Source organism: Mesoplodon mirus (genome assembly GCF_964341445.2).
Source record: "Mesoplodon mirus genome assembly, chromosome: 8".
Taxonomy (NCBI): Eukaryota; Metazoa; Chordata; class Mammalia; order Artiodactyla; family Ziphiidae; genus Mesoplodon; species Mesoplodon mirus.
This window is the reverse complement of record NC_138984.1, coordinates 1,021,214-1,032,200: the sequence shown is the minus strand read 5'-3', so window position 1 is coordinate 1,032,200 and position 10,987 is coordinate 1,021,214. Positions and strand designations below refer to the sequence as shown.

At 54.1% G+C, this 10,987-nt stretch overlaps 1 protein-coding gene across 1 annotated transcript in view; it reads right to left on the bottom strand.

Annotated features, from left to right (window-relative positions):
• Positions 1 to 10,716, bottom strand: part of ANKMY1 (ankyrin repeat and MYND domain containing 1) — a 21,242-nt gene extending 10,526 nt beyond the window's left edge. Inside the window, 4 exon segments of the mRNA XM_082630469.1 lie at positions 5,805 to 5,948; positions 8,869 to 8,966; positions 8,969 to 9,057; positions 10,333 to 10,716. Of these exon segments, the coding sequence (XP_082486595.1) occupies positions 5,805 to 5,948; positions 8,869 to 8,966; positions 8,969 to 9,057; positions 10,333 to 10,466 (465 nt within the window). The 5' untranslated portion in view covers positions 10,467 to 10,716.
• Between the last annotated feature and the right edge of the window lie 271 nt (positions 10,717 to 10,987).

Below are 10,987 nucleotides of genomic sequence, written 5' to 3'. Positions count from 1 at the left end.
TGGTGTTGAAGGGTGCCTGGAGGTCTCCAGGTGGGCAGAGGAAACGCCCAGGCAAAGGCACGGAGGCCTGAAACTGGGGACACACATGTCACCCCCTGGAGCTGTGCCCTCACCCCTCACCTGTGAGCCCTGCTCTTGGGGCTCTCCGTCGTTCAGCAGGCCCATGGAGCATCTCTGGCTTCAAGCCTGGGGCTGGGCACCGTGGGGATAAGGCCGTGCCCACAAGAAGCTGGCAGTCCAGACCAAGAGGCAGAAAATGAAATGAAGGAATAAAACGTGCAAGGATGACCTCATGGTGCAAAGGCTTGGGCTGGGGCGGCGGGTGTTTCCGGGAGAAGCTGTGGAACGGGAACGGCGACGGGCGAGAAGTGCCACCAGCGTCTGTGAAAGTGGTTGGTGGAGGGGGGCGGTGCTCGTTCATCCGGGAAGCTCCGGAGTGTCCCAGAGGAGGTGGGAGCCTGGAAGAAAGATTGGAGGTGGGGCATGAAAAGGGGGCACGGGCAGGGAGGCAGGTGGTTGGGAAAGTGGCTGCCCCCCAGGTCTGTGGAGCCCAAAGGAGCTCCTACCCCTGCCCCAGAAGCCCCACTCCTAGGAGTCTGTCACAGGAAGTAATCCCAGCTCATCAGTGCTGTAATATATTCACAAGTGTATGTGAACAGCAAAGAGTAACACCAGGAACCTCGACGGTTAAATAAAGGAGATGTCCACAGGAAGCAAAACACCATTGGCTTAAAACTTCTTCTTAATATGCATTTTCTTTTTGACCAAACAATCCCACTTCTAGGAATGCACCCTGAAGATCCCCGGCAAAAACGTGGAACCCTCAGTGAGGAAGGCTGCACCAGAGACTCAGGGAAGCCCCGCGTCATCAGTCCTTCCGGAGTCGCTGGGACAGGGCAAGGCTGCCTCTGGGACCGGGTGTAACTGCAAGTGGCGGACAGGGCGCCCAGCGCACCGCCTGCGGGGTGGATCGTGTGTGCACGCTTGCCCATCATTTGTAAACACAAAGATAAAACTACAAAGGTGATCACCAAGGACCAGGGAGGGGCCAAGAAGGAAGAGAAGAGACTCCTCGGGGTGGACCCTGCTTGCCGGATTTGACTTGGAAAAAACATATTTTTCCATAATCACAAAACAGGGCTTCCCTGGTGGCGCAGTGGTTGAGAGTCTGCCTGCCGACGCAGGGGACACGGGTTCGTGCCCCGGTCCGGGAAGATCCCACATGCCGCGGAGCGGCTGGGCCCGTGAGCCATGGCCGCTGAGCCTGCGCGTCCGGAGCCTGTGCTCCGCAACGGGAGAGGCCACAACAGTGAGAGGCCCGCGTACCGCAAAAAAAAAAAAAGAAAAAAATTTTTTTAGCTGCAGGCTTTGTAGATTTCAAGTCAGTCTACATTTCCAGCAAAAAGGTAGATGATACGCAATTTGAGATGCCCACCAAGTAAGCCATCATGGCCTGGTCAAAAGGCCTACCTCCAAACATCATTAACACCAACAGTTAATGGTACCAGACATCAGAAGACCCATCTTAAAATCTCTCATTGGCTGGAAGAAAATGTTCAAAACGGCCACATTTTAAATCACACACACGAGAAAGGATGTTCAGAGATTGTCTCTTGTGGATCAGGTATTACATGTAGTTAGAGCTGAGTATTCATAATTTTGGAGAATAGGCAGATATGCCAGTGATGGAGGAATTGTTTTAGCGATTTTTCAAAAGTTATGAGTTCATTTATCCTGGAAAGAGCAGTTAAACTGAATAAAAACCAAGAAGTAGTGTAACTGCCACTGGTTGAGTGACAGTGACATAGTTTGAGAAGATGAATAATAACCTGGTACCCTTTTAGGTAATGCTGCCAGGCTTTGAACTCTGCTTTCATCGTTTATGGCTATCCCTTGCACACAAAGTAGAGTACCATGGCTGCGGATGGGAGGTCCAGTGTACAGCTGGTCTAATATGGCCTCAATGAGACAGCATCAACATCAGCTTCAATACCTGGTGATTCATGTATCCAAGAAGGATCAAGACTTCAAGGCCATGTATCTCAAGCACCACTGGAGCATCTGGTGTTTGTGAAAGAAGCTGGGTAAGGGGGTTTGTCAGTGTAGAGTATGTATGAATTGCTCTCTGACTATATCAAATCCAGGAATCACTGGAAGTCCATCTGCAGGTAGAGGGCTATTACTCTATGTCCATTTGATACCACCTTCAGCCCATGTGACTACTCTGGGGGGCAAAGATATGCCCATCTTCTTGCACTTTTCTGAGTTTACCCACAGTAAGAATTCCTAAGAATGTTCAGCATCAACAGAACATGGACGGTGTTGGGTAGAGGTACAGGACAGAATGCCATTCAGGTCGAACATACTGTTGTCTAGGGCAGTGGTTTTCAAACTGTGTTCTGAAGAATTCTAGTTGTTGTAAAGAAGTCTCCTTAGATGTCACCATGGTGGTAAAGTAAGATGCCTGTGGCAGGTTGCAGGCCCCCACTTCTGCTTCCTCCAGAGCAGCTTCACTTTTACTCTGGGCTTCCATAAAGTTTTCATTCTAAGGGCTTCATGGCCACAAAGCTTTTGGAAGACCAATCATCGAATTGGTTTAACAACAAGAATAAGCTGCTCACAAAGTGCTGGATGTATCAGGAGGCCTTTTGTGGAATCTGATTGGAGCTTTGTGAGATGCTGTTAGGTAAACGGATTCTTTGGTAGAATTTCTTCCATTTGTGTGAAAAGTTCTGGTTCCTGAGTAATCCCAAAGAAGATGCTGTGAGTTCACTGTGCCTTTGTTTTAATCCCAGTGGGTCAGAATATCTGCTTGCTCATTCAGCAGGCTACTACAGATTTGACACAGAAAAAGAATGGGGTGCAGGTTAGATATTTCCTGAATTTCAATCATTTAAGATAGTGGGGCATGGTCCGATGTGGTTCTCAAAAAGATGTTGCCATGCTTCAGACAGTGCTGGTAACTAAAAATCCCCTGGTCCAAATTTATTATGTGTCTCTGAAGGCTTTAACTGAAGAAACGCAATGCACACTCATGGAAGAAACTGAGCCTCTGCTGTGATAAAACAGCTTCAGCTATTTGGCTTGAGGAGTTGACTTCCCTACAAAGGGCTGTGCTGAATCTGGGTAGAACAGGACAGGAGTGGAGGTGAAGGCCACATCATGATGATTCGCTGGATGCCTCCTGGGTCACACCGGTCCACTGGAATGCTGTCTTCTTCAGCAGTAAGGTGGTAGAGTCACCATGGGCAAAAATCCAGGTGCCAGATCTGTAGGCAGAGCTCGCTTTGGGTGGAGCATCGCCGGCGTCGGCACTGCGGGTCTGGCGGAACCTCGGGTCTCCCAACTCCCAGTAATAGCGCTGCTGTCGTCGTCTCTTGGCTCGGAGCAAGGACAACAGTCCCCAACTTCAAAAAGAAAACAATCCAGCTCCCAAGTTCCTGTCACACTCCGATAATCTCTTCCAGGCCCCAGATCCAGTTCTTGGAAATCTGGAAATCTGGAGTCCACACCGTGACCACACTGAAAGACATCTGTTCCAGCGAGAGCAGAACGCTGTGGTGAAACCCTTGCCACCTCCCATCCTGGACAGCTCATGTTTTGTCACAGAATTTCAAGCTTTGGGTTCCAGTTGTTGTTTTCCTCCTTTCTCCTGAGGTAAGCATCTTATCACCACAGTCTTAAGATTCTTCTGAGGTACATCCAGATTTAATTACAAAAGAGCTAAAAGACCAACACATCTTTCTCCAAAACAGTCACTTCTCTGGAACTGAGATCCTTTGTCTCTGCCCTCTAGGTAAAGAGAACAGCCAATGGATTTTTTCCAGATGTTTGTATGAAATAGCAGAACCGGCTAATACCTAACAGACAAAACACTTACGTGGGTTTGTGTTTGCTTGCTTAGAACTGTACCACTGGTAAGCACCACTCCACAAACTGAAAAAAATGTTTGAAATCCAAGTGTTCAAACATTTCTCTGGTGTTTGCTGGATAATGGCCTGGAATTTGATAAAAGCAGCTGACAATTAACAAAGAAGCAAAGACTGGCCTTTTGGCCGTCTGAGTAAACACACTTGCAAGCAAAGCAAATACACAAAGCAGGCCGGGAAAAAGTTAAGGTTTGAAACACTTGCAACCTACTGATTTTGAGGTTCAGCCGAAGTTCTAACAGAAGTTGTCAGAGAATGTTAACCTTCAATTAATAAAGACGAACCCCCAAACATCTTCAGGAATTCCATGCATGGTTCAGTTTGTCCAGTCGGCCAGCTTGCTAAAAACCCACCCGCACCATTAATTAGCTGGACTTGGCAGCACCATTTAAAACTAAGCCTGCTCACTACCAACCACACAAACTAAGAATATAAAATAGAAGCAAGTAACGATGGCAACCGTGGTCACGGAAAATGGTCAGTGAAACAGTCAGAAAGGTCAGCAGGCACCAGAAGATAAGTTGTTGGCCCAAAGATGAAACAGCCTTCTTGATCCTAGAGAACACATCCACTCCTTCTTTCAGCTGCTTTATATTGGGGGCCACCGTACCATATGCGTCAACCACCCTTCAGGCAACCCATGGTGAAAAGACTCAGAATAGAAGCCTTACAGTGGAGTGTCGTTACCCTGAATATCCACTATGCAGAGAACAGCTCACATATTCCAGGGATTCAACAGAGATTTCAAACTGGTAGTGACAGGTCCCAAATGACATCTAGGCCTCAGTTTCCTCCCTGTGACAAAGCAATTGTGGTTCTTAACTCTTCTGGGTCACAGCCCCCTCTGAGAACTTGCTGGTGATGGATCCTCATTCCCCTAAAATGCCCATTCCCACTAATTTCTGCACACAATTTCAGGGAGTTTGGGAATATACACCTCCAATCCAAGGTTCCCAGGTTCAAAATCCAAGGATCAGGCAATTGCTAAGTTTTCTTACAACTCCAAAAAAAAAAAAAAAAAAAAAAAAAGCCAACCATTACGAACAATAATCATCCCTTACATTCACCGACGCTTTATAGTTTCCAGATGTGATTTTTCACAAAGATGCAAAGGCTAGGCGGTGGAGAAGTGAGTCTTTTCAGCAGATGGAGTTGGAACACTTGGACGTTCACACGTGCAGGAGGAGGAGGGAGCCTTACTTCACACGAAACACAAAAATTAACTCAAACACAGACCTACAGGTAAGAGCTAAAACCATAAACACAGAAGAAGACACAGATGACAATCTTATGACCTGGCAAAATTATAGGCAAAAACGCGACAGCTGGGTGCTGGGGGTGGGAGGACAGACCTGCTCCAAAGGCACACGGGGTAATGTTCTGGGGCCGCTGGGACTGTTCTGCACCTTGACTGTGGTAGTCGTCACACAGCTCTATGCTTGTCAAAACTTCCAGAACTGTATGCTAAAGTGGGTGGCTTTTACTGGAATGCCTAAGATGGGGGCGGGGGAGGTATCTCTATTTGCAAAACCAGGAATCTTCTCCAGGAAACAGGGCAAGTTTCAAAACAGTAAGTGTAGACTGAGCCAGTTTCTGTGTAAACAGGTAAATACTTTCGGCGAGTCCACTGTCTAACCTGAGGACACACAATGTGTTGCTAGTGCGCCCCTGCTCCAGGGGGCAGGACAATGACCGGCTCTCACTTTCTTCTCCTGTTGTTTTCATTTTCTTTTCACGCACCTTATGACTGTGCCTTATGACGACACTATTATACTCACTAAGACCAAGAAAGCTACTTCTCGTCAAATAAACAATCTTCCCCAGGAGCGCCTGTGCTGCTGTCCAGTGGCCTCAACACCAGGGCCGTCCCCTCACCTGGAAGAGCCTCTCCTTCAGGTACGTTGTGCCGTAGCCCTCTCGGGCGCCGAGGGAAAGCGTGCCGGTGGTGTTGGAGCCATCCGGCCACACGTAGGTGCCCAGGCCGTGGCGGTGGTCCCAGCAGAACTGCCCGTGGTAGGACTGTGAACAGAGAGCTCCGTAGAGGCTCTGTTGGAGGAGCCGCCCCGCCCCGCCCCAGAACCTTCCAGAATGCCCTCCCAGCTGAGCCTCCAGGCCTGGGCCACAGTGAACGGGGACTGTGGGGCTGCACTCGGCTCACAGAGGGCCGGCCACCAGGCCCCCCTCAAGTGCCAGGGGTCACCCAGGTCATGCAGAGTGGGTGCCAGGCGCTCGGCCCCCCGATGGCCACGCTCCCTCCTGCCAGGCTCAGGCGGGGGAGTCTGGGGAGGTGTCAGCACTGCCTAGGTTTGGGTGGGAGCTGTCTCCACTCGGGAGCCCCAGGCCAGGCTCCACTCTCACCCCGTCGCCCCTGCTCAGGTCCACGGCAGCAGGCTGGCCCAGCGAGTTGGGGGCCGCTAGGCGTGGCCCTGACTTAAGACTGCTCGCTCCTGAGGCCTTGGACGTGGGCCGTCTGTGCTCCAGTCCCGAGCCCCGGGCTGGGGGGAAGTGTGGTGCAGGTTACCCTCTACTGGGGCCCCAGGAGGAAAACAGAGCGCCACGTCCATTCCGAGCACTTTTCAGTCACTAGACTTGACTCTCACGCGAGTCACACAGCCGCCTTCTCTGCCAGAAGCAAGCCGGCTGGGCACTCAGGCGGCCGGTGGCCGTGCTCACAGGCCACCCTTGCGCCTGCGGGACGGTGACTGCGGCCTGCTTAGCGCCCCTTATCTTCCTCTGGTGACGGAGACGAGTCCCCACAGGTTGACGGAGGACTGACTCCAGCCCCTGGCACACGTGACCAGGCCTGGCGAGGCGAAGGGCTCCCAACCCCCGCCTCCAGCCTTGATTTGGGTTTGGCCACGGGACGCATCCCCGACTCTCACCAGTGTCCACTAAGGCCCTTTCTCTCTTGCAGGAAGGGGTGACACCGACACCACCCCCTTCTGCCTGACGGCAGAAGGTCAAACTTGGCCGCCCACGTAGAGATGGGAGAGAGAGGGCCTGATAGAGTCGCTGGAACCCCTGGATCCAGCCAAGCCTGAGGTTGCGTGACCCCCGCAGGTGGACTTTGCAGTCACAGCCGCCTACAAGGGTCCTTTCCAAGCTCGTGTGGGGGGACCTGGTCCTGCCCGTCACTCCTCCTGGCCAGTGCGGGGACACAGTGAGCAGTGAGGCGCCGGGCGGGGGACGGCCCATCTGCTGCCCACAGTCATTCCCTTTGTATGATTTGGGGGGGCCTATCAGAGTCTACCCAACCGAAAAAAGTCCCACGTTGCAGACCATTTGTGTAGAGCTGTAAGGAGAATCCACCCCCGGGGGCTCCTCAGGCTCGCCTGCAGCAGAGCGGGTTTCTGTCCACTCCCAGGAGAGCGCAGCTTTGGAGGAACCTCTCCATCCTTCCTCCACGCAGCGCCGGAGCCTCATCTGACCAGCCAGACTGATGTGCTTGGGCCCGTTCCTCAAAGGCAGCTGACACGTTTAAAGCCGCTGCTCTCGGCCTGCACGCTCTCTCGTCCTCCTGGCCTCTCTGGTTCAGGAGCTGCCATGGCTGCAGGAGCATCTGCTCGGTGGACCCAGACGTCCCCCCAGGCGGTGACAAAGCTCCACCTGCTGTGGTCCCCCTGCACGGCAAGGACCTGGGGCCAGGAGGAGCCGTCAGTGGGCCCCAACCTACCACAGCTGGGAACGTGGGCTGTCTGGCCACTGGACACCACGGTGTTGGGTAAAAGAGGAACTAGCCAAGGACTAAAGAAACAGATGCTAAACAAAAATCCGCGCTTGGGTCATCGGGGTCACAATGCCGTGCATTCTTTGGCAGAGGCTCAGCACAGGCTCAGGTCCCGGCCTCTGTCCTCACATGAGGTCTGGAGGCTCCTCCAAGCTGGGGGCGCATTCCAGGTGGGACTGGGCTGGGGGGCCCAGAAGCTCCGCCTCTGCCTGCCGCTGCTCCCGCTGCCCCCTCCCTGCCCCCACCACTCCCCAGGCTCCAGCCCAAGACGCCCGCTCGCCTCCCTGCCCCGCTCTCCCCTGAACTCGGGAGACTAAGTGCAGGCGGTGAGGGGCTGGGCGAGGTCCCCCAGCCTTGGGCACCAAAACCAGGTGAACCGAGGCCCCAGAGGCAGAACCAAGCCTGGAAGAGAGAGGGGCAGAGCCCCTAGGAGGTTGTGCCGCCAGCGCTGGCCTCCCAGAAGAGCTTCAGTGCCAGGTGTCCTGCCCTCTGATGCTTTTCCAACTCCCCCAAATGCACACACCCCTACAGCGCCTCCAGACGGTTTTTATTATCTGCAAGCAAAAGATGCACTTACGTCTCCACTGAGCCACACAACCCTGCAAGCAGGGCAGAATCCTCCACCAGCGCACGTGCAGCTGGCAGGGATGCAACACCTTGTTGGGAAGCCTTCAGAAGCCAGCTTCCCACTGGGGGAGGCGCACTAAGCCCCCAGGCCACAGCACACCCCCGGGTTTGCCACACGCATGGCTGCTCCACCTTCCTGGGGACGCCAGGTGGCGCCAACAGCTTCTGCCACGGGCCCCTCAGAGCCCCCACTGAGGTCCTGACACTGCCTGCTGCAGGGGCGCAAAGGTGCACTTTCACCTTTAGGAAGATCCACTTTTTCTGTTTGAGCTTAAATACAAGGCAATTTCATCAATACGAATATACCACTCACGACAGTAATTCGCAATTCTAAAACATTTGCCTAGAATAAGAATTTATCTTCTGAAGTCACAGTTTCCCGAGCTGCAGCCTGTGGACACCCAGGCTAACCTCAGACGTGATCTCAGAAGTCTCTCTGGGTGTTTCTCAAATAGGAAGGACGTCTGCCTAGCATCCTTCCCATCGGTGGATCTACAAGCTCACAGCACGTGCCTCTTAGAAGGAGAGGGACAGGCCGTGGCTGGCTGAACCGGGCAGGAGAGGGGAGCACCAGGAACTACCTGCCTCACCCGCGGGCCGAGAGAATCCTCCGCATCCCAGCTTCATGTCCAGCCCGAACTCTCCTTGGTAGATGCAGCCGTCCTGCCATCCTGCACACCCTAGATAAGCTCGATGTAGGCCTCCTTCAGGGCCTGCTCCCTAAGGGGACCCTCGGGCTCCCCCTCGTCTCCCTCCGGGGCCTCCCGGATGAATCTAGGAAGACGAAGAGCAGGGGGAGGGGAGACCGACGCTGGCTGAAGGCCTCAGGGCCACTGCGTACCGAGATCCACACACCATCTTATTTCAACCAGCAAGCCCCGAGGCCAATTGCACAGCTATCCCTGTTCTCCAGAGAGGGAAACTGAGGCACCAGGGGCACAGAGAAGTGGAAAGTGTACTAAGTGTGCGGCCATGTCCGTCTGACAAGGGTAACGGCTGCAGTGCCCTGGAGCCCGGGCTAGGCAGCCCTCTCCAGCCCAGGCCAGCTCCACTGCCTGGAGCCCGATGGCTGCCCCACTCCAACTGTGCACTGGGGGGCCTTGTCTCCTCCCCCAGCCCAGAGTGCACCCCTCCCCTGGCCTCTCTCCTTGGCTTGACACTCCATCTGGACAAGGACAGGGAGCTTTGGGCCAGGGGAGGGATCTGAGAGCAGCTTGAGGGACAGCAAGCTGACTAGCAAGATGGACAGACTGATGGGAGGATGCCAGGATGGGCAGGTGCACAGCAAGGGGGCGGAGCACGTGCCAGGGTAGGTTTGCTTCTTTCCTGCTCTTGCTAGATGAAAGTACTAACTTAAAAGTAGACCCACCTCTCACCCCCACACCCACCTCCTTCCCAACTCTAAAAGGCTCTCTGGGGGATGCTGCGCCAGGGTGTCTCTGGCCTATAGACCTGTGCCTCCGTCAGGCTGATGGCCTGGCTGGGCTGCTCACGCATGGGAACCCTCAGACTGAGCCCCTCCACCAGCCAGCCTCAAATGCCAGCCACGAGCCACAGAGGCTTAACAAAGCACCTGCCCAACGAAGAAAGGATTGGCCTGCTGCAAACACAAATATCTCTCTTTGCCAGATCGTTATTCGTCTGTAGAAAGAAGCCAGGAAGGATAGAGACACACATGCAACAACGATAAAGTCTGGGAGCTCAGAATTGGTTTTTCTTTTTCTTACCTGTAGTTATGGGTTGAATTGTGTTCCTCTCCCCCTCCCCCCACCCAAATTCATATGTTGGGAGTTCTAAGTCCCTGGACCTGACTGTGTGCCTGTATCTGAAGACGGCATCTTCACAGAGGCGATCAAGCTACCATGAGGTTATGAAAGTGACCTCAATGTGACTGATGTCCTTTTACAAGGGGGAAGTTTGGACACAGGGAGACACACAGAGAGAAAATGATGAGAAGACACAGAGAGCAGCCATCTACAAGCCAAGGAGAGGGGCCAGGACAGACTCCCATGCCCTCAGAAGGAAAAACCCTGGGGAGGGTTCCCACGCCTTTTGGTGCCGAGCATGGAGCTCTCCGGGGTCCCGGCAGCAGCAGACACACTGCCCCCCTTCTCCACCTGGTTTTCAGAATTGCCAGCATTTGGGATTTCGTAATATGAGATTGAGGAATAACGATCTTCCATGTCTCTCCTCTTCGAACCTGGGAGCTAAGCCGGGGACCCACATTCGCCCTCAGGGTTCCTGGCAGGCGCCCCCAGAACCGCCCACAGCACCATGGGCCTCAGACGAACAAGGCCCTCTCCCCTAACACGGCGGACGCCCTGATCCTGTTGGAACCGCCCAGGGAAACAACCTCCAGCGCCCCGGGGGTGTCCCTAGAACCACAGGAAGCACCGCCTGGGCTACCCTCCTGCGACCTTAAAGTAGGTCCACGTTTTGGGGCCACAGACAGCAGGCTCCTCCTTCCCAGGGCCACGACCGCCCGCCGCCAACCCCGGCCTGCACCCGGTGCCCCGCAGACCCTCACACCCGGCTTGCTGAGCCTGGGCCGGCAGTCTCCACCTCAGACACCCATCTTGCAGTCAAGCAGAGGACGACGGGTCAGCCTCTGGGTCAGGGGCTCCCCAGGGGACATAGCGCTAAAAGCTCCCAACGCCCCCCAGGAAGAACGCAGAGGCCCCGTGTGAGACCTGAGGACACTGAG